At 41.3% G+C, this 24,669-nt stretch overlaps 1 protein-coding gene across 4 annotated transcripts in view; it reads right to left on the bottom strand.

The window, feature by feature from the left end:
- Positions 1-24,669, bottom strand: part of ARHGEF28 (Rho guanine nucleotide exchange factor 28) — a 127,695-nt gene that overhangs the window by 92,155 nt on the left and 10,871 nt on the right. For 3 of the 4 annotated variants that reach the window (XM_035310024.1, XM_035310023.1, XM_035310021.1), the window contains exons 3-4: positions 4,595-4,742; positions 2,443-2,736 (exon numbers count right to left, since the gene is read on the bottom strand). In XM_035310024.1, the coding sequence (XP_035165915.1) occupies positions 2,443-2,736; positions 4,595-4,742 (442 nt within the window). The remainder of the gene's footprint in view (positions 1-2,442; positions 2,737-4,594; positions 4,743-24,669) is intronic. The other variant, XM_035310022.1, reaches the window with a different exon arrangement.

Consider the following 24,669-nt stretch of genomic DNA (forward strand, 5'->3'; position numbering starts at 1 on the left):
AGATGTAACACACACACTGCTTGGAAAGCAGGGAGAAGATCCCGATTTAAAGCAAAGCCTGTGGTATGAATGCAGATGTGACCTGCACACATCAATGGAGAGTACTGCAGCTGGGTCAGGACAGTCCTGGACATGAGCACAGACTGGGAGAAGAACTCATTGAAAGCAGCCCTGTAGAGAAGGACTTGGAGGTTCTGGTGGACAAAAAAGCTCAGCATGAGCCAGCAGTGCACCATTGCAGCCCAGAAGGCCAACTGCATCCTGGGCTGCATCAACGGAGGAATGGCCAGCAGGTCAAGGGAGGGGATTGTGCCCCTCTTCTCTGCCCTTGTGAGCCCCCCCTGGAGTGCTGCATCCAGGTCTGGGGCCCCCAGCACAAGAAGGATGTGGGTGTGTTACAGGTGGTGCAGAGGACAGACATGAAGTTGGTCAGAGGGCTGGAGCACCTCTCCTATGACTAAGAGAGCTGGGGCTGTTTAGCCTAAAGAAGAGGAGGCTCCAAGGTGACCTTACTGCAGCTTTTCAGTATTTAAAGGCTGAAAAAAAGAGGGAAAGCATTTTTATTTTTTTTTCTGCTCTGGCAGATAGTGGCAGAACAAGGGGAATGGTTTTAAACTAAAAGAAGGGAGATTTAGATTAGATGTAAGGAGGAAATTCTTTGCTGTGAGGGTGGTGAGGCACTGGAACAGGTTGCCCGGAGAAGCTGTGGATGCCCCATCCCTGGAAGTATTCAATGCCAGGCTAGATGGGGCTTTGGGCAACCTGGTCTGATGGGAGGTGTCCCTGCCCATGGCAGGAGCGTTGGGACTGGGTGGTCCTTAAGGTCCCTTCCAATCCAAGCTGTTCTATGATTCAATGATTCCTGGTTAGACACACACTCCCCACAAGAGGCATGAATGACCACTGAGTCTGAGCAATTTAATGTATAAATGCTGTAGTACACCTCAAAATTAACAGCTAGCAAAACTAAAAATTCATGAATTTTGCTATTTGGGTAGCAGCTTCCCTGGTAGAGCTCTGCCTGGTACTGGATATGCTGGTCTCTGATCCCCCAGACTCACAACACACACAGCAGAAACTTCCCCATGTTTCAAGCAAACAGGTAGGCATCTAGATTTGGCCAAGCATCTGTCATTAGCTCTGGTGTCCTGCTGTTACTTCTGGGCTGAGCTTCAGCTGGTTTTGATGAAAAGCTTAGCAAAATCTGTGAAAAAACTACAGCTGATTTCTTCAGGCTTTGAATCAAGGTCTTCACTGCTACAAAACAGTCATTCCAGATGTTGAGCAATGTGAACAAATATTTACTACACATAAAAATGAAACAAGTAAATCTAATGTCTAGCCAATATTTGAATGAGCCTTGATATTTGTTTTTACATCTCTTGAAAGAGCTATTTACTGCAGGCAGACAAAAACTATCCTTCTGAGGAAGGCAGTAGCAGATTTCAAGCCGACTGTCATTAAGAATTAGAAAGATTTAAGACAGGGAAAAACCCTCACCCAGAGAAATGGGCTACACATTGTGTTTTCAGCTCCCAAAAGTTTGCATGTATCTCCCCTTCAGTTTGGCTCTTATGGAAACTGCCTGTCCTCCAAATTTTAGCAGTTTAAAGTACTAAGAGGAAAACAGCCAAAAGTACCAAATTTTCAATGAAAAACATGTGAAGCCATCAAGTTTAACACTGTTTCCAACCTCAGCTATAAATCAGCTCGGTCTGCAAAAAAAAATTACACTCTTCAGCAAAACGTAACTACAGCTTTGTGTTTGAAATGAAACATGAAACCACACAAATTTCACCTGATTTTGTTACAAAATTTTTCAATTGCATACCCTAATGTAAGGTTTCATGTATATTTTCATTCCACTTTCTATTAAAAAAAAAAAAAAAAAAAAAAAACACTCAAAACTTGGTTAATGATACTCTCCCCTAAGAATCATGGTTGCAGGTTAAGCATAAATACTGACAGAACCATGATAAACAGTATGCTTACTCTACATATCCAAATGCCTACAGTAACACATTATTCTGTTTTATGACTCTATACTTTTTCTCCTTTTTGTCTGCACAATTAAAACATTTCACTTGGTTGGAATCATGGTAGAGATACTCTACTACTACAATTACTACTACAATTCTTTTTAAGAGACAGCCCTTTAATCTTGTAAAAGCAGAATCTTTTTATAAAAGCTATTTTAACAGTGAGTCAAAGTACAAAAATCTTCTGGAGAGACTGAGTTACAATAGCCACAATTATTCTTTTTAAAACTTCTGGACCAACACCAAATCTCTGAGTACCTCTCTCATACTTAAACAATTTTTCATCATAATCACAACATAAAGCAGAAGGGTTGGAAACCTTCAATAAAATGCTGAGAGACAGTGCTCTGACCTATGCAAGAAATCACCATTAGAAGCCTTCCAAACTGAAATAAAATCTTACCACCTTCCGAGTAGCTTCCAAGAATGCTCCACGTTGACGGCAATTCTTCATGAGCAATGGCCATTGTCAAATCATTATCCAGGGACTGCAGATCTTTTATTGTTAGCCCAAACTTATCCAGTAAAACCTTGTGACTAGTGGCACTGACGCATTCTGTGTGATTGACCAGAAAACGAGACAGTTTGCAAGACAGGTTCTCTCTGTAGGTGACAGGACAGCTGCCGAGGACCACAGGTGAGTATCCCCTTGTGTACATTAACACGGAGACAGAAACTTCTTCCTGGCATCCATGGCCTAAAATCATAATGTAAATTAATCATTAAAATTATATATGTTGAGAAAATTAATTATTTTTTCCTCCTTTCTCATCCTGTAAGAGTTGTGACTACTCATCCAGAATTACTTTCTTCTTCCCTCTAGTTAAACCTACTTATTGTCAAGCATTTCTGCTGATGAACCTGGATTTGACTAGACTCTGAACCTCTGAGTCCTCCAGTTATACTGATACAGTGCATTTTTAAAGCAGTCTTTATATAGGAAGATTCTTCACCTACATGAGAAAGAAAAGGTAACCATCTCAGTACTAAACACCACAAATCAAAAGCATGAATGTACCTGGATAAGAATTACAAGAGACACCCATGAAAAGAATGTCAGTAGCAGGCAACATGAACTCTGAGGAATACATTTATTTATTAACACACATTTTTTTATCTACCCATCATCTCCATGCAGGCCAAAACCTAGATGCTTTTAACAAATGCACATTTCATACTTTTGGCAGGCTTGATTCAATGCTGTATCAACTGTCTAATTTACAACCATGACCGTCAAAGTCCAAGGGAGTTTGCCTCTTAAAAATCCCACCCCACCTTTCCTCTTCTTTCTTTGCCATTCAGGTGAGGATAGATGTCACACATCCGTCAGGTGTGTGCCCTGTCCTCACACCTCTTACTGGAGAGCTGCCATGACATACTATGGGTGCAAATCTAAATTTTCTAAAATAGCCTCCCAATAACTGCAAGTATATATGCAGTCTAATGTCTGCAGAAGCAAGCGTGTGCTTACCACATCTGCAGTTGTTTTTGAAGTGCTCTGCATTCCCTTATGTTTAATTTGGCCACTGTGAACCAACAGTAACTGCACCAGAGCTATATTTTAACTTCGCCTTTTATTTTCATCTGCTAATGGCCCCTGTTGAGAGCAGACAGAGGATTAAGCATTGCCTGTAGCCTCCTGTTTTTATCCTAGCTGAGAAGTAATTATTTAGTAGTGTCATTTCAGGCATCTCAGAAAAATAACCTTGCTACCCTGGGATAAGTCTAGCACTGCGTTTTCTCCCGTTGTATTTCATGACAATCTTTTAGCATTTATAGACTAAAGCAGCCACCATGTAACAGCAGCAAACTTTCCCTTTTTATACTTGCTGGTTACTCTCAGATTTTAAATGCCCTTTAGAAAACAAGAACAAATAACAAGCGGAACCTGCTGCCTAGGTACATCATGTTTATAGCCACCTACTCCACAAATGAAAAGGTCACAAACCACACGGTAATGACAACAGTCAGGGTTTATATTACACCAGCAAGAGGGAAAACGCCAAGGCCAAGAGAGACAACGCCAGCTGTGAGGGAGCTCAAATCCCCTCTACTTGCAGCAAGGCACCCCCAGATGGTTCTCCCCATGGCTCAAGCAGGGTCCCAAGCACCCCAAGCCACCACTACCTGGGCCCTGCAAGCCAGGCTGACTGCTGCCTCCAGGGAAAGCCCAGACAAAAACATGAGTTTTGCAGGTGTTACAATTCCCAGAGGCAAACTGTAGGCTGGAACTGTTGAACAGAATTAAGTCAGACTAAAATCAATGACATGCCTGAAGATGCATTTTCCTACACACCCTACTATGTGTACACCCAGGAAAGCCCTGCCTGTAGCATTGTCTGTGTCTGACACCATACAGGTACAGATGGCTATGGAGGGCAGCATCACTTACGGCCAGTTAAAATAAGGCTGCATCCTACAGACTGTCATTCAATGCCTACATTTCCTCCACTACCATAAAATAGAGTTACCCAAATCATCCAGTTATGCCCAGCTTCAAAATGGGGCTGGGATATAGCAAAGGGATCAGAAATACAAACATGAGTAAAGCTCACCTGGAACTAGGGACTGAAGAGCATTGTCACTGATCCGCTCAGCAAACATTATGTGCCTCTTCATGGATCCGTCATAAACAAAGTAAAATTCAGCATCCTCTGGCAGGTAAATGCCTTTCTCAAATTTTGCATTTATAGTCACCTGTCCCTGAAAAATGAATGTGTTTTCATAAACATCCAGTAAGTTTCTCATTTTCAACAAACTCATGAACATACACTTCCAATGCAAACTTTTTATAACCTTTCCAACTCTATTATACAGAGTCTGTGATCCAATGACAAATCTGCAGTTTTCTACTTCCCCTTTGAAAATAATGCTGTGTTTATGCCTATGCAAGCAAAGGTGATTTAAAAATTTGTCTTTAAACAATGTCTTTTAGCATACTCCTTTCATCCTGACTTATGCAAATATATGACTTTTAACTAAAAATGCCTCAGAGCAAGCAAATCAATGAATGTGAGTAATTTGCTATTTACAAAGTATTCTTTGTGCTAAAAGAAAAGAAAAAGAAAAAAGAAGGTGATTGAAATATTTTAGACTTGGCTTACAAAATAAAAGCACTGTTGCAACTCCTTAACTGAGTTTCAAAGAATACTAGTTCCCAGATAACTGCCTATGTGTGTTGTTTTTTGTTTTGCTTTCTCATAGTAAACAGAAAGCAACCGGCCAAGAAAAGTCTGCCATACAATGGCTTCGAAAAAGAACAGGAAAGGATCTGAGAAGCAGCAAACAATAACAAGTGTCGGACATGTTCAAGGGAGGAAATTTAGATGAAGTTGCATTTCCTCAAAGAGGAGGACAGCTTGCTCCAACATGGTTCTGGCTGCCACAGTTGCTCTATGTAAGACTGGATTTGCCCAAGCAATATCTGAATTGGTGTTTCAAGAAAACACACTGCAGAGGAGTATCTCATCATTTCACACTTCCAAAAGATGCCTGTGCCCTCTCTACTCTAAACAGCTGCTGTGACATGAGCTCCATCAGCTCCATGAGGAGTAAGGTAAAAGCCTGTACCAAAGCATAACACAGTAGTATAGAAATTTCCATGGCTGAAAAATATGGATGTGCTCCTTTTCATTATATAATAAATGAGCCTCTTTCTGCAAACATGCTGGATAATTTGTGATCAAGTCAGAAGAAAGAATTGCTTGGGTGTTTCACCGTCCCCACAACCTCCAGTGACAGCAGCATTGCAGGCCACTTCTCTCAATTCACACGCAGTGAGACCCTTGCCAACCCCTGCAACGTCACATCTTTGACTACCTTCCCCAAGGACATCCTTCTTGTCACACGTAACAACGCAAATCCTGCATTTGTTTTCCTCTTAAACACAAGCATGTCTATTGAGCTAGAGCTGAAGAGGCAGAATCTACTTTCAGACACACAACATCTTCCATAAACAGGATTTTCTGGCAAAATTAGATGTAAACAACTTTAGGAGACTAGCATTGAGAGCAGACATGTCTGTCATCCCCAGAAATTGATGCTTATCTCTTTTTATTAGCCTGAACTGTTACTGCCAAGTGCTTTCTCCTGCTTCTCTTTTTACACTGCTATACACAGAACTGCTCTTCTTATTTCTATTATTATTTGTATCTTACATCCTTTTTTAAAAACTGTCATTATTTCATCTTTTTATGTTAGTTGCGAATAGGGCTTTTTATTGGTTGAGTAATGCTATAGATGGCTATTCTGGGGAGACAGGAACAGGGTAAGTCCCTGAAATATCTCAGCTCCAACGACTGATCCAGTATGGGCTTTGCTGCCAGCAGCCTGGTGCAGAGGAGCACAGCTGAGTTTCTTCTACATGGGCCATCACTCACGAACCACTTCTGGACCCCTAAGGCTGAAGGACTACATAGGCAGCCAGCTTTCACACTGCACAACTGCAAGAACCGGGGAGATATTTTCTGGCATTACTTCTCATTTTATAAGCTGACTCTTAGAAAAAAAAAATCAAGTTTAAATTATAACTGCTGTCTTACACTGTTCCTTAAAATAAATAATAATAATAATAAAATAATAATAATAATTTTTAAAAAAAGTATGTCAATTTAGACTTAGTAAAGATAGAGGAACAACTTAAGAAACACTGATCATACTGCCTAATGTACAGATGTGAGGGAGAATTTCACAACTCCTTGTCTTCTAAAGGGTGGAGGGAAAAAGCAAAAGGGAAAATACAGTGGAAAGCTCAAGTGTATACGATAATAGCTTTTTCATAAGCCCTACCTTACAACCCTTCAGAGGAATAAATTGCTAGTAATTTAAGGAAAAAAAAAAAAATACAGAAGAAAGGCAAATTGGCAGCTATCTTGTATCTGCCCAAACAATTAAGTGATTCATTTTGAAAATTTCATGCAATTCAAAAAAAGGAGGGTTAAACCACATAATACTAGAGAAAACTCTAAGATAAAAGAACCTTCACAGCTGAATAGAAGGCTGCATGCTTTCTGATGCTGGATGGTTACCACACCTGGCATCAGAGGCAATTATTTCACAAAACATAAGTTCCTATCATCATCTCCAGCATTTCCAAATTGCATCCATCCCATCTACAGACTTCCTTATATCATACTGCTTAATTTCATACTCCTCAACTGCCTCCACTAAAATATGCATCAGTTTCTATTAGCTGTTCAAGCCACTCTGTTTTTTGTTTTGTTTTGTTTTGTTTTCTCTAGCTTCAAAGTATCCCTTTTCTCTCTACTCCCCTCCAAAACATCCTTAGGACATTTACATCATCTCCCCTTCTCATCATCTGAAAACCTTGTGCAACTGCATCCTGTCGCTGCTGGACTTCTGGAGTTCATCCCTACCCTTTCATCCTTTCCTGTCCCTTCACTGCTTTGCACAGCACTTGTCCCATCCAGCCATGCCTGATGCCTGCCAAGCTGCTGCCTGTCCTCTCTCTGCAAGTCTACCCTCCTCATCCTCTCTTCTGAGCTACAGCCTTCAAAATGTAGTTAATACCACAGTTAAACCTGAATATTTAAACATCTCCTTGTTGAGCTCAGTCTACCTTTAGTGCAGGATTATGTTTATTTAATGACCGGTTTGACAGTAAAGCAACATTTCCACTAAAAGCATCAGACATCTCTATGCTCCAGAGGAAATTTTGCTCATGGGACTGGCTGGAACGAGAAAGCATACATACAGTGTTTGATCAACTCCTTTCCTACATTTGCAAAATATTTTTTAAATATATATTTGAATGAAAGTATCCTGTTAATATAATTATCACACGTATGTTGTATATGTAGCATACATACAATTATATCTCTGCATATACACACACACACTACAGAAAGAAAAAAGAAACAGACGCTGTAATGCAGCTAGACAATGTCACAAAACAGATGTGACTGATGGAGATGATGACTGCACCCATGATTGCATCCATTTGCTCTACTGGCACAAATGTGTTTATTTGGCAGACCAGTCTTTCTAACTCCTATGACCAGTTTTCTCCTCTGCTTTCCTGCAGCCTTTGCTGGGAGAGGTTCATTAACCGCACACAAAAAAACAGAATGCCTCCAAACATCAATACCATTGAATATTGAAGATGTTTTTGTTGTTGCTACAAGAGGTGTCCCAGTCTATGCCCAGGAAGAAATTAAATGTGCTTTCCCCTTTGAACTGTAGTTTTGTTTTTGTTTTTGTTTCCATTCAAGCAAAGATGATCTGCAGTCAACACTAGAAAACTCCCAGGTAGAAATTGTCAGAGAAAGGGATAAGCCTCCTCCAGACTGCATCTGGAAAAGAAGGAAAGATACATCCAGCTCCCAAGCCAGACCAATATGCAGTCTTTCTAGGTAGAAAAGGAAAAAGGAGATGAGGTGAAAATGACAGCTCATTTTGCTCTTTGCACTTAGTTTTTAGATGTTTGACCTTGCCTTTAGCTGTATTTAAATCCAGACATTCGAGAGCATTGACTTTGCCATTTACTCAGCTCTGTATACAGGCAAGCCACTGCTATATTGGGAGCTATCACTCCCAGTAAGCAGTAAGTTCACTTTACTGGTCACATCAAGGTCTGGGGAAGTCATTTGTTGGAGACTAATGCAGAAAACTTTATTAGGAAAAACAAAACAGAACAATACAAAACATAACAGAACTTAGGATTTCCTAGGCCACATAAAAACAGCCTGGAAGGACTACCAACATACATACACACATATATATATTAAATTAAAAAAAATTCAGTGCCACAACTACTTCATATTACTTTTTGCAGCAGTTGTTAATGCTCAGTTTTAGAAAGATGCAGACAGCTTCAGAAACATGTACCAGCTTGATTTCTGTCAGCCTCACTGCGCATACAACATAAGCTCCAATAGGCAGAAACCCAGAGCTCTTACATTAGCCTTTTGAGAAAAAAGGCTTATGTTATTAGCTTAAACCTGAAGGATGGTTTACACCTTTCCATTACACCCACCCCTGCAGAAGCAGTGATTTCCCCAGTCCCTCAGGGGGGAATGCACCCAGCCCAGCCCCAGGAGCAAGCTGCAGTGAAAGAGCAGGAGCTACTTGAACAGATCTTTCCTAAGTAAACAAAAGCACAGCACAACGCCATGAGTCCCACAAGAAATTTCTACATGCTCAGAAAACTTTTGTTTGGTAGCACTACTACTGCATCCAGTAAAAGTGCTTGCTCCACTGCTCCCCATTCCATTTTGCAAGGTGTGAGCCAAGCACCTTCTCTTGTGTACTTCTCTGGAGTGCACAAACCTCTGCCACTGACCCACTGCTGAAGTATGAAGAGATTAAAATTAGGGTTATCAGCACCTAAAAGTAGCTAATTGATCCCTAATTTAAATATTAACAAAAAGAGCAAAACCGACAGGAAAAAAAAAAAAAAAAAAAAAAAAAAAAAAAAAAAAAGATGATGTACACATGACCTGAAATGGAGACAATGTGCTCATAGATGGCAATGTTTGTTCTGAGCCCCTTCCACATAATTAAGCGGAAAACACATCCTACTGGCATATTTCTTTCAAAACGGTGTGTTTCTAAATAGAGGACCAATTTAAGCTTAATGGTTATCCTTTTGGTGCTAAAACCCAAACTACATAAGGCACACTGGCACCTGCAAAGCGGCCTGAATACAAGGCTGCTGTGAGAGCATGGATGCAGAGGACTTCTCTGGGCCAGGTTCCTGAGTATCTACCAGTGGCTAGGAAGCTCTGCCTTTGACATTATTTTCACCAGTTAATTGTCTAATGACAATTCAACCTCTCTCCCATTGTTTACTTTCCCTAACAAGCCTATTTATATCCAGATGAACTTGGAAAAACATAAGAGGAAGTTACAGGTTTATTTCAATGTCTAGGTAAGCTTAAGGATGATTCTCAGCCTCTGCATGGACCTAAGATTTTTAAATCTCCTTTCAATAAAAGCAAAGGAAAGGATGTGCCCCCTTCACCACCTCAGGGAATAAACACAGCCCCTGGTCATGACTTGTTTCTCACAAAAATGCTGGGGAAGGTTCTTGCCTTCAAGTTCATACAGTGTTGATTCTGGCAGACTTGTACAGGAAGTAAATTTTAAAGTCAAAGGGTGTTTGTTGAGACCAACCTGACAGTATATTACTTAGGTTTACACTCAAAACAAGAACCTCAACTTTACCTAGCCACCACACAGGAACAGGAGATCTCTCAAATATATATATATGCTTGTAACAGTGAAGAACTTCAGACAGACACATCAACATCTGCAACTGCAAAATGTACCACTAAAGTCACTGCAGACCAGACAAACTTCTGGTCAACCACCTGAAGTGCTGCATGGACCTTCATTTAAAAAAAAATAATAATAATAAAAGAATTTCATATAGAGTACATTGCATTATCCCAGTTATCTCAAGTTCAAAATTAGAGAGGCACAGACCACCTTCCTACAGCCTGGATCAAGAATAAAAATATTAAAATGTTCAAAGAGTAGAAAGAAACTGGTGTTCGGAACCAGAGCTCCGGGAAATGCCACATGCATTGTGGGGCTGGAGAAGATGAGGCCCTTCCAAGCCCTCAGAGATGCAGCATCTGGCAGAAACTCCCTGTGGGCAGGGGCCAGAAGCTCCTGCTTGTATGAGCTCCCCCAGACGTGTCCCACTTGCAGCAAATTCAATACCTTCAGCATCAGTCAAAGAGAAGGGCTTTCAACTAAAAATTGTACAGAAGAAAGGGCTATTTTCTTTAAAGAGCTTCTTAAAGACTAAGAAACTTTGGGTGCAAGCCATTTTCTTTAAAGAGCACTTGAGAAACTCTCCATCCATACAAACCAAAAGGAGTTTTGCCACTGATTTAATGACAGCCAAGAGTATCACTGCAAAGCCTGAAATAAATTATTAAAAAAAAAAAAAAAAAAAAAAAAAAAAAAACGCACCCCAAATTTTGCAGGCCCTGGGCACGGAATGGGATCAGGGAGGTGGGACAGCAGCTGTGGGGGTATGAAGAGAGATGACAATCCTACTCCAAGCACATTAAACTTGTGACCAAGCCATTGTTTGGCAGGTTTGACATCTCTGGGATCCATGAAGAAAAACATACCTCTTATAACCAGTGAAAAGGCTGCACTGGTACTGGCGCCAAGAAGGAGATTAGGAAGGTTTGTGTTTTTAACAGGATTTATAGTTCTAAGCACTCTTTCAATGTAACCAAACAGGTTTTTTTAGACATAAATTTTTATCTGGCTTCTCTAGGGTGCTTGAGAGATAATAGTGAGGGGTTCTGACTATGTTTTACATGAAGGCTGTATGGAAGAACCATGCCACCATCCCAGCAAGAGAAGCAGCGGGAAATGGAGGTACCAAACCCTCAAGGCCTGGGCAGGCAGGACAGGATGGTGACACTACTACTGCATCTGATCACCCTGCCTCCTGATAAATTAGCGGCCCTTAACCTGAACAGAGCTTCTTCCTTTTTGAATTAATTTAGGTAACATCACTGTCTTCACTAGCAACCTGACCCAGCAAAGATGGTGCAAGGCAAAAAGACCTCTAGTGGCCTGCCAGGCCCGGCCCACTGCACTGGGTAACTGAGAATGTACTAACTGATCCCAATTCTTCGACACCCGGCCTGGGTAAATCTATGTTCCCAACAGATTTTTACCATGGAAATAATTACTTCCATTGTGACATACACTTAGCATACATCGTAAAGTGCTCTAAAAATATCTTTATCAAGCTATATGAGCAACATAATAGCTGCAGAAATACTGCGTGAACACAACACTTTCAAGGATATTATCTGTAAATATAACAGTATAAGTACACCCCATATATGCGGCTTGATGGTTCCGGGAAAATATCTGTGCACAATGGTAAAACACGGTGCCTTTTTGTTCCAAAAATGCAAGTCCCAGCATTCTGAAGTAAATGCAAATCCCTAAACATTGCTAGCAGTAATGGAGCTTTTACCCTCTACATAAAGCTGCCACTACAATTAACCTAGATATGCATGTTAAAGTGTGTTCCTGTATACGCTCTAAGTTAGACTCATAGACAATGTTATTTCAGAATTGTATTTATTTCAGATAATTATAGCAAGTGCACTGAAACTGTTGTTTAATTTAACAGTCGTCAGATGAGACCTCACACTCATGCACCAAACTTAAGGCCAGAAGAGAAAATCCTGTTAATGTAATTTAAAACACTACAGTATGAAAGAGGCTGGAGGATTTTCTCACTAATTTTCTCATCTTTACGCAGGCCTTGCAAGAGTGCAAGGTCTGCTTTATCTGACCACAGCAAGCACATTAAAACATTTCTTCAGTGTTTAAAAAACTCACTTAAGAAAATCTTTCTATTTGAAGGTGAATTGTTAAATATATTTCACTTGTGCTTATATAAGAGGAGTGGCATGATAGTTTCCCTGAGCAGCCAGAGAGTTTTAATGACCTTTATAATAAAGCTTAGCTGCAACAATCAACAAGCCTACACAAAAGATGACAAAGCAGCAGTAGAGAAATTGTTAACACAACAAGGTTGTTTAACACAAAATAAATTACTTAAGTCATCAATAACAAGGACAAAGTTATAAACATGTCTTTCTAACATTCAGTGATATGTTTGTAATATTCACCAGGCAGTCCTTGTAGCCAGACTGCAGTAAATATTGTGATGGACTTGTTTAAGAAAGCACATGGCCTATTTTAAAGGAATGCGATGGGATTCAAGGCTACACACACAATGAAACAGCAATTACACCCAGGGAAGGAAAAGAGCAACAAAGTGAAAAACAAAGCGGGAGATAAAGGCTGAACATTTCTGTATAACCATTAACACTCTAACTGTATAGCTAATAACATCTTAAACAAAAATAGATATTTTTCCCCAGACGAACTGTTTAGCAGAATAAGCAACCAAAATAATTCATATCTTTTATATCCAGAGTAACAGCACAAGTCTAATCCCACATAGACTGGAGACGAGACGTGATGGTACGGTCATACTCAAAACAGTATTACACATTGCCTAAAAGCCTTCATGCTGATATTATTATTAAAATGATATATGTGCATAAAGGTGCTTTGAGAAGAGCCATGTCCTCTGCTCATACAAAATGGCAAAACTCCACCAGCACTACTCTCTCATTCACAGCAGAAAATAAATAAATAAATAAATAAATAAATAAATAAATAAATAATCAGTCTTCAGCATTTGCACATGTGAACAGGAAATACTTGAAACAACAGGACCTTTACACACCAAGTATTTTTAAGCTCCTTTTCAGCATGAGGTAGCTTTGTGAGAAATGCAGAGAAAGCATTTTGACAGGAACCTCTGAGCACAACTAAGAAATATCTGCCCCACCTTCACTGTAGGTAAGACAGCAAGAGGGAAGCCCACCAACTGGCGATCGAGGCTGCTCTCAGTTCTTGTCAAAAGAGCAGGGAAAAAGTGGCTCAGTGACTACTTGGATCTCTGAATGGAGCCTGAAGGATGCTTCCAGCAAGGTCTGAGGCGAACCTTGAGGAGAAAATACCCAACAGAGAAATTCCTTAATGAAGATTCATTCCCTGCCTTCTTTTGATATGGAGTACCAGCAAGTTCACCATTACGGTAGAGATGCAGTGCCTTTTTGAAAGGGAAGGTAAGCCTTTGCTGCAGCTATTGCCACCTCATCAGCTGTTTAACAACCAGGGGGTCACACATCCAAATAAAATGGAAAAAAATAAAACATTCTAGTATATCCAAACAGATGAGAGAAGTATGCTCCTCAAAGAAAAAAAAAAAAAAAAAAAAAAAAAACGGGGGGGGGGTGGGGGAGGAAAGGGTCAGGGGGCTAGAAGAGATTCTAAAAGGTCAACTGACTCTGCACCTCACGTTAGGACCAGCTCTACTGTAGTTACTTCTGAATTATGGGGTTTGTTTCACATGTCCTAAAAGCACACTGCAGACTGTCACCTGGTTGGTGCTAACATGGAACATCTTCCCACCCAAACAATGCTCTGCTTGGCCTCTCCCATTCTACAGCTGGCACATGCTTCAACTTTTTCAAGAGCTGAGATGGTTGGCCTTACGAGTCTTTGGCCTTTGTACATAGAAACTGGGTGAAACGTAATGGCCAGCAATGTAACAGAAGACTGCACTAAACTGAGCGCAGCCTTCAGTACTAGTGTTTTCATGCACGAGTTCTAGCCTGTTAATGCCTCTGAAGCTGGATGGTTTTTTATTTATTTTGAATAGGAGGGGAAATAAAAGGTCATGCCTTATTTCGTTAGGCTTTAACAGATGATCAGTCTTTAAATTGTGTGTGTGTTTGGTCAAGTTCATTGCAATACTCCTCCCTCAGTGACAAACTGAAGTACCTTGGCTTGTGGGAGTCTTTGAACTTGCATGCATGGGTATTTTCCCACAGCTGGTGCTTCAAATTAAGATACACCTTCTGCTGCTTCCGTAGCTTAGATACTGACCTTCTTCACAGACAATGGCAGAAAAACAAGTTTTGTGTTGGCAACTGCAAGACTTGGGCCCTGGGAAAAGGAATTAGAATCTTTTTCTTTTTTTCTTTTTTTTTTTCATTTTTTTGGTTAAAGCAATGGTCTAAAGGTGCTTTATTTGTAGGTAAAAACAAACAAACAAGCAAGCAATCAAAAACTAATGCAATTCTGTAATTCCACTACAAAGAAGAAATCCAGTAGCAGATAAAGCCATTTATATATCTGCAAGTCTCTACACTGCTCTGTACTTCTAAGTTACCTCTATCATTTTCCACATTAAAAAGAAATATGTAGTAGATATATTGATGCAATGAATTCAGTGCACATAGAATAAACCCAGGTGCTTCCCAGATCTTTGCTTTCTATAGCATCATCTCATCACAACAAAATGCTCCCCCCCAGTCCCATTGATACTACAGTACACTATTTGCTCAGCCCTTTGCTTTTCACTTAGTTTTTGTCAGGTACTCCAGTTCACATTGCTTTCATCTCTGCTGCAAAACTCTGTCCCAAGGAAGACGCAAAGCATAAGTACAGCAGGAGCTTAAAGTTCCTCGAGCTTGCAAGGGAAGTGTATCATAATATTAGGATACAGCCATGAACTATGCCATGCAGCGAGGAGGCAGTCAAAAATGAATAAGGCTACTGTGCAGATATGATGTAAAAAATCCACACTGAACTGCTGTACCAGTATATAGGGTGACTGCAGGGCAAAGGATCTACCCTATGAGGGTACTGAAGTGTATCCATAGAGGAAGATAAAGAGGCACATAAATCTAGTATAACCTGAACAATCAGCCATTTCAGGAATATATTCTGGTGCCAAGCTCAGAAGTTCAAGGACTTTATAGGATCACAAGTACGTGGCTGGATTCCCCCATGGCTTGGCTGCAAAAATTCAAAATTTAGCCAAAAGCAAGAAAACCCCCAAATGACTTTGCTAATCATAAAGATGAATAGAATTATTCAAAAGAGAAAGCATCCAGTAATTTTTCCCTCAGTGTAGCTCAGTAAGTGATAAGCTGCTTCTTTCAATCTATTTAACAACAAGCCTGAAATGGCATTAATCTATCATTTAAACACAGGACTGATCATTTATGAGCTGCCATGAGCTACACCCAGCCAACACCAGTCTGACCCACAACAGACATGGACATACAATCTCACTTTTGTCGAAGTAGTGAGAGCAGACAATACACAGCTTACACCGTCTTTGTGCTTTGTATGCCTGCTGCATGTCAGCAGCAGGAAAACAGACAATACCTGATCTGACCACTGGTGCAGAGCTATCCTACCCATGTGTTTAAACAATCTGTATCAGCAGAGCAAGTTTATATCAAATCAGGATCACGTGGCTGTGATTTTCTGAATATGTCACTAGCAACATTAAGGCTGGGTTTAGTGCTGAATCAAAACTATGAGAACAGGTAAGGTGGATAAAAGTTTTCAGTCTCCAATATAGCAAAGTAAACAACATGGGTGGAGAACACATCATCTCATTCTGAAATTGCTGGATACTGATAAAAATACATAGGATACCTTTATTACAAACTAAAAAAAAATAAAAAAGAATTTAAAAAAGCTTTTCGAGCAATACACAGTGCCAAAACATGTATTAACGTTCTTGCTAGTTAGATGTTAAAAATATTATTCAGTATGTTGATGTCAACGGCAACACAATTTATGTTTGTGCTTAAAATCATATACAGGAATTAAGAACCCTGGGAATGAGCTGTTCACATACAGAGGTCAGAAACCTTCCACAACAAGGCACATTAATAAAAAAAGAACATCCATTCTGACATGCAAATGTTAACTGAAACAAGGGAGTTACCTTTTTCATTTGACTTGATTTTAAATAAATAAATTGCATTAGTTATTCTCATGTCCTGTGTGACATCAAGGCTCTACTCTTGCAAACAATACATAAACGCATGCAGGTCCCTGATTAGAAAAATCATAATCTAAGGACTGACCATGGATAAAAAAAATGGAAGGAGAAAAATACAGTATGGGCACAAAAATGATCTGACTGCTGATGAATGTGCTTTGAAATACCCACTCTTTTCCTCCATACATTTTAAAATAGATCTCATTGTTTTACATGTATTTCCTGAGTCTCACTGTGGCAGCAGCTACGCATCCAAGCACAGACCAACCACTGTGAAGGCTCTTTTGTGAGCACCCCAACCAAGCTGCCCACAACAGACCTGACCAGGCTCCCACAGGGGTCAGCAACAAAACACCCACTGACTCTGTGCTGAACAAGGCCAGAAAACACAGCACTGTGTGTGAGCAAACACACGCTGGAAGCCTGTCAGACATTTACATTTTAAACCACATTACTCTGTTGCGTTTCAGTCACCGTCTAACAGGATAGTGACTTCAGCCTGGCTGAATACAGAGACCGTGGCCCAGATGTGGACAACACCTCTGCAGTGGAAAACCTCTCTCCTCCCATAGCAAGGAACTTGAAAGCAGAGGATGGCAAGATGGGGCAGAAGCTGGCTTCTTTCCCCACAGTACTGGCCAGAAGAGACTGAACACATTGCAAGGGCAGAAAAGAATAATAATAGTAATTTAAAAAAAAATCTGTACTCCGTCCACTGTGGGAAACTCTATCCCGTCCCAGACCTCCTTCCCACTCAACTCTTTTTAGTTCAGCTGGGAAGGACAAGGAAGACATGGAGTTTGGCAAGGCAGATGATGCCACTATGGGAGCTATACACGAGGCTTACTGCCGCTTTCCACTTCCACCATGCAAAAACACACTTGAATCCCATGCTAGTTTGACCTTCACATCAATCACATTTCAAAAACAGAATACACTGTTGAATGATTTATATTAATTCTGTTTCCCAAATCTCACACAGATGAAACCCATGCATTTGTAGAGAAGATAATAATCACAGCCCATTTGTCCTTCTGGCTGTAACCAGGCATATAAATGATGTACATTAGAAAACTATATGGAATTCCTTCCTGACAAATAAGATGATTCACAACTTTTTAACTGCCTTACTAAGTGTTTTCAAAGTCCCTCTGCTTACAGACCTCTGAACATTTTTCTCCATAAGATACGCTCAAATTATTCCTGGACATACTGCTAGAGTACAAATAAAAACAGTGTTTATTTAATCACCTTTTGCATGGAGCCCAGTGCAGAGATGAAAAATGTCAGAAGCTTTCAGGGTTGTGTGAACATTAGAGTGCACTTTACCATTGCCTTCATCTGGAGCAACATCAACGAACAACAAGCACTACAGCAAAATTTCACCACTGAGGTAAAAGCAGCACAGACAAACAGAAGTTCCTGACAGAACACTAAATTAATCAATTTCCTGGGTATACTCTTTTCAAACTAGACTTTCTACCACTCTGCTCTCTACTCTTTCAAGAGGACTTTGACCCCTAACCTAAAACTTTTTTCTTTAATTTACTTAGCTGTGCATCAGGCATTCACATTCTGAAACTGGCCTGGAAGTATTTTACGTGAAGTGTACACTATGAAAATCCACAATTATTTTTCATCTCCATGCCACTCCTGTGCAGATGGTATAACAGTGGGTGCACAAAAGCCACAGGAAACAAGAGTGGAAGGAAGGATGACCACTAATAGCTGGTTGGAGAGTGCTCCCTTGCTTAATTCTTTAGCCAATGCCTGCTGGCTTGTGTCTTTATTCAATGGTTGGAAATTAGCTTGATCGTTAGCTACAACCTTTCAGAATGAGTTCTATCTCACCTTCAAACAGAAAGCCAAGCAGTTAAATTGTCAATAAGTACAGCACTCTTTGCTTTGAAGAACCTGTAAGATCTAGGCCAGGAATTTGTTGTTGCTGTTCTCTGGGCCCCTAGGGTATGAAATAACTTTGTTATTTCGCTTTGTCCTATTACTTGCTCAGATACCTTCAATTACCAAGGTTCCTGTGAAAAAGCAGTTGTGCTTTCATTCAGGTTCCTGCACATCCTGGAGGAACCGAAATATCACTGATTAAGAAAACAATGAAGATGTTAACAAGCCAGACTGTAGCCCAGGTGTTCATACAAACACTCCTAGAAGGAAGGCATATCCTATGAAAAAGGCAACAAGACCACAAGAATTTTAAAATTGTTATGTAATGACAGAAGGAAATAGAGGAGATCCAAGGGATAATTAATGGAGGTAGGCTGTAATCAGGCATGCCTTTGTAGGGATAGGCTACTAGTATATCACATGCAGTAAAAAAGCTGCCAGCCTCTGTCTTGCCCAAACCAGCACTTAATTTCCAGTTTTGCAGCTCCTGGGCAGCAGTTAATGCAGGGAGGCTGCCAGCAACTGGCAGAAAGGAAGCCACAGAGTCATTTCCACTTGCTCAGGGCAGGTCCAGCTGGAAGGCCAGCCGAGGCCACCAGGTTGCTACCTGAGTACCTCCCACTACCATGTGGGAGTGCATGCCAGGGAGCAAAGCTGGACGCACAGCTGCTGGGGACCCCATTTATGCTCAGCTGCCAATGTACAGCTCCGCCCAGCCATGGTCTGAAGCAGCCGCTCAATGCGCCTGCCTCTAAAGCAGTTGCTCTCCTATCTTTTGCACCATAAATAAGATGGGATACACTTGAACCATGGATATGCCAGGAACAGGTTGCATTAGAAGCAGTTTTCACTTGTAAAAGCAAAGCAAACCACTACACAGGAAAATGTTCTTCATACAGACATCTTTAACTTCTAACTGGCTAAAGGCTACAGAGTAAGGATGCTGCCCCATCCTACCACTAGGTTTGGTTGGATCTAAGAAACCTGGACTGGATTGTGCTTTATCCCACCTTTGTTAGCTTTTAGGCACTTCACTGCACTTACCTTTACAAAGGATGGTGTGAGGTGATGAAGTTAAACAACATTCCTGACTACAAAACAGTATTTGTGACCTCCAAAGAAAAAAGTTCACAGGCACTGACATTATGACAGTAATGGAAAACACAGGCTGCTAAAATAGAGGGAATCAAGCCCACATTACACCACCCAAAGCAAATCACTAACCCAAACAAGCAAAGAGCAGGACAAGCAAAGAGCACATTTGACCATGTAAACTCTAAAGACTGATACAAGGAAAAATGGTGAGGAAAAAAAAAAAAAAAAAAAAAAAAGAAAAAGTGGAGGAGAAAGATGGAGGAGGGTGACTGGAAAACTTCACACACTCAGCATTCTGCAGCACAGACTAGGCAAAGAGAACCACTGATTCACACCGAAGTGGGACAGCCTGAAGGCTCTGCAGCTTCAAAGCAGCTTGGCACTATGTCCTAACCTCAGGCATCCCTGATCCAGTCAGAGGGAAACACCCTTGACCCTCAACCATTGTAAGAGCAGTTTGATACATCAGTAAGTATATAACCATGCCTTCCTCTGTGCAACCTACAGTTCAACAAGGAAGCTGCAACAGTTTGAGCACCAAACCCAAACAGACATTTAAAGGTTCCCTTGCTGCAAAGAAGGCTGATGTTTTCCATGGCTTCATTGAGCAAAGTATTGCCACTGGGTCAATGAAGGTGATCCTTCCCCTCTACTCAGCACTGGTGAGGCCACTGGTGAAGCCACAGTATACACCTAGAGTGCTGTGTCCAGTTCTGGGCCCCCCAGTACAAGAGAGGCATGGGCATACTGGACAGAATACAGCAAAGGGACATCTAGATGATAAGGGGACTGGAGCACCTCCCCTGTGAGGAGAGGCTGAGAGAGCTGGGGCTGTTCAGCCTGGGGAGGAGGAGGCTCAGCGAGATCAATCTAAGACTGATGACACGCTATAGCCTGAGCGGGAGAATGTCATGTGGAACATGTGGAACAAGGTAGGTAAGGCTGCAATTTGCAAGGTCCTGCAGTTTTGCCACCTAACCTAACCCATAACAGTGGCCTAAAAGAAAGCGGAGAGGGACTGTATCAGGGAGTGTAATGATGGAACAAGGAGTAATGGCTTTGAACAAATGGAGGGGAGATTTAGATTGGATGTGATTTGAGGAAGAAATTCTTCACTCAGAGCACAAAGCTGACATGGGAAGTAGGGCTGACGATGCACCTTGCTTCTATTCTTTTCCATAAATTAATTTTAATCACCTAAAAAACAGTGTTAAAAATAAACCCAGGGCACAGGATGAGAGGTGGAGGGCAGTCCCTGTGGCCGAGGGGCAGCCTTTCTCTCTGGCAAGCCAAATGGCCCTGGGGGAGCCAGCCCCAGAAAAGGGACCCTCAGCCCTCCCAACCCTCCTCCTTCTCCATGTGAGGGCATCTTCCAGGCCGCTCCCAACGCAGCCGCCTTTGGCCATGCATGGGCCACTCCATCACAGAGGCTTGCTGAGGTCACAGCGGCCACCACTGCCCCGCCTTCGCTGCGGGCCCTATAAAATGGGACCCCCGCAGCTGGCCCACTACTCGCTGCTCTTCAAGGCCGTCTGACAGCCAACTTGTGTGGCGGGAAGATGAGCCAAAGCAGCAAGACAAGCAGCAGGCCTCCTTGGTGTGAGGACAACCATGCAGTCCAAGGAAGCACAGAGAAGGAGTGCACCTAACAAGGAGACGTGTTATGGGTGAAGGCACAGCGCCTGTGGCACAATTCACACCAGTGCCCAAGGGACATCTGGCACCTAGCCCACAGACACCTATAAGCAGTACCACTGGCACCGCAACGACATGGGGAATAGGCCGCCCCCTCAGCCATACAGCAACAGGGGGGCTGGGCCTTCCCGTTGGTGCAAAAGTGGTGTGGAGTGAAGGCAGGAGCGTCAGGCAGACAGCTGCGGGGAGCAGAGCCATGCCTATCATCCAAAATACAGTGTGGGACGCTGGCCATGGCCGTAAAACAGATGGCAGCGTCAAACCCATGCATGGAAATGAACCAGACAGTGGCATGGGACCTAGACATGGAACTGGACGACCCCCTTGTTCGGCACCCTGGCCTGAGAACATTCCAGATGGAAGACATCCCATTTGGGCAAGGACTGGCTCATCCTTCTGCCAAATACCATGGCAGAAGGAGCTGGTTCCACCAGAAGATGTGGAGGAACCAATGGATGTGGATCCATCTTGGCCAGATCAGAGCTGCGACTACCCTGGCATGTCTTTGCTCGCTGCCATCAGAGCACACCAACAGTGTTGTAGGAGTGCCCAGAGAGCTCCCTACTCGTCCTGTGGGCTCCAACCCAAGCATTAGCTTGAAGCTGCCAAACACCATGGACATCCCGCAGGCTTACCTGTGAGATGTTCTGGAAATAAAGAACTCTGTTGCCAATTCTCAGGGGTTGTGTGAGTGCTTCTTTCCCATCCCTCAGCCCTTGTGTGAGAGGTGGCATCCCTTCTACGCAGAGCCTCGAGGAAGAGCACAAGAGAGGACCCAGCTTCCTTCAGGCTGCTGCACTGAGGTGACAGGAGGAGTCCCTGGGGGCCACCATGCGCCTTTAACATTTGTGAAAATAGACTGAGGGGTGAAAACAGTAGTGTGTAAGCGAATATAGGTGGCTAATTTCATATATTAGGAGTGAGTTTCTATATCTGAGTAATTGGCAACAACAGACATGGAGAAGGCTGAGGTACTCAACAACTTCTTTGCCTCCATCTGCACTGGTAGACGGGCTTCCCAAATCTATCATTTCCATGAACCCATAGATGGAGGCTGAAGGATCAAAGTCCCACCCAGTGTAAGTGAAGAGCAGGTTCGAGACCACCTGATGAATCTAAACAGGTACAAGACTATAGGACCTGATGACATGAATCCCAGGGTCCTGAGGGAACTGGCTGATGGAGTTGCCAAGCCTCTCTCCATCATAGTTGAAAAGTCCTGGCATTTGGGCGATGTCCCTGGTGAGTGGAAAAATTGAAACATCATGCCCCTACTCTTCAACAATTAAAACAAAGAACTGAACAAAGAGCACTACTCTTCAACAATTAAAACAATTAGGAGACATTTCTTCTCAGAAGGAACGGTCAGGCTTTGGAAAGGGTTGCCCAGAGAAGTGGTGGAGTTACTGTCCCAGGGGTGTTCAAGGAAAGGTTGGACCTGGTGCATAGGGACATGGTTTAGTGGGTGATATTGGTAGTAGGGTGATGGTTGCATCAGATGATCTTGAAGGTCTTTTCCAACCTTAATTTTTCTATGATATTCTACGATTCTAAGAATGGATATGTAGCCTCCAGCATCTCCTTGGAAGATGAGGCCCCTCTGTCATCTATAGGGAACTGCTGAGAATACCCTCTGTGACTCTACATCTCTTTATTTCTGTCTGTTACTCCCAAGGGAGACATTTACTGGGCTCTCAGTAAAGAATAATTTACAAACTTCTGAGATCACTCATCTTCTGCTCTCAAAAGTTGACTGCTCCCACGGTCTGCTTGCCCCATGGCAGCAAAACGTTCCTTTGCCAATGTCAAAGATCAACACCACTGATGATCAATAATACTTCTCTAAAAAAAAAAAAAAAAAAAAAAAAAAAAGGAAACAACAAAAAAAGTCACCTACCATTAAATAAGAAGGAAGAATTAGAATTTTCCATTAGAGTGATCTGTTTTTACACACTACACACTAGTATCAGCTTTCAATATAAGGAACAACTACCATATTTTTTTTTTTTAATATCTAAAATGTGTTATAAAGAAAATATTTGCTTTTTACATATTTTTTACCATCAACAATGAAGCTGATGGTTGCCTAAGGACAGGACAGAGTTATTCCATATACTGTATTTCCTATGCTGTAAAATGAAAAGACTCATCTTGCTGAGATCCTTGCAGAAAGAACTGGATAAACATGATTTTATTTGTATCAGTTAAAAAAAGCATAATTTAGAAGGGAAAAGGCTATTTCAGTTCTGGTTCTTCTTGAAGCAACAAATTATTAGCACTGAAAGAAGAGACATCACAAATGATGTATCAGTTTCTACTTGGCTAGTCTTAAAATCAGATGGGTTTATAAAGACTAATTTTATGATGTGGTTACCAGGATTTTGCTGTCTAGAAGCCGGAAACAGGCTGCTCAAATTAACTGAAAAACATGTGCTTGAAATATTTAATTTTCTGTTTCATTACCATTTATTTTTTAAACCATGACATTTATGTGTGTTGTAATTAGATTTTAATCGTATTGCTGCTACAAAAATTATATATAAAGAGAAGTGTATCAAAATAATGCAGTTTTGAAATGGAGTAATTTCATAGAATATTTTAAATTATATTTCACAAAAATCATATCAGCAAGATCCTTGGGCTTTCTGAATACATTCCCTCCTATGCAACAGAAAATAAACAGCTCTCACTCAGCTGACAAGATTACACATACTATGTTAGATTTGTGAAGAAATTCCGTACTGACAAAGTGGGACAGTTTGAAATAACAGTGCTGTATGCATCCTCCAGCTTTGTAAGAACTGCTCAAATACAGCTAGTCAAAAAAGTACCTTGCCTAATCTTTAAAAATATTAACTGTGTTATAAACACAGAAATATAGTTATTCTCAGATAATTTTACATGAAATGCAAGCCTCTCAGACAGACATTTTCAGAATTAGGAAGGGCATAAAATCCACCAGATACTAAGCATATCTGAGAACAGTGTGAAAAGCATCTTAATATTGGACCTAGCATACAGTAGATCTCCCTCTCTCTCCAATAGCAAAACCCCATGCTTTTGTAGAGGCTGGAAGGTTGTGATTAGTTCCTACCTTTTGATCACTTTCAGGGAAAGATTTTTCTGACAGCAAAAAATACTTACTACTTACTAAAACTCACCTTACTTCTGCAAAAAATAACATGTTATAACCATACGTTGGCATTATTTTTTAAGTTGCAAGTTAACAGTATGCAACTGTCATTATGTCATATTTTCTATTTTCACTATCCCCTTTAAAAGGGGATGAAACACATCAGAAATAACTGGATTCGTTGCAATGCAAATATTTGTCATGCTTCCTGACTCCCCAAGAGATGCTTTTTCTGTCCTTTATAATGGATGAAAGACTCAACAATTTTTTGCTAAGCTCAGCTGGCCAGAAAACTGCTTAATGAAAACAGTCTAAGGAACTTCAAATCAGAAAGGACTTTCACGTCTAATATGAATGCTGACGTGATTGTGTTCTCCAGCAAAGTCATGCAAATAAAGCAGCAGCAGTGGGAAGGA

Source organism: Oxyura jamaicensis, chromosome Z (genome assembly GCF_011077185.1).
Source record: "Oxyura jamaicensis isolate SHBP4307 breed ruddy duck chromosome Z, BPBGC_Ojam_1.0, whole genome shotgun sequence".
NCBI classification, from domain to species: domain Eukaryota; kingdom Metazoa; phylum Chordata; class Aves; order Anseriformes; family Anatidae; genus Oxyura; species Oxyura jamaicensis.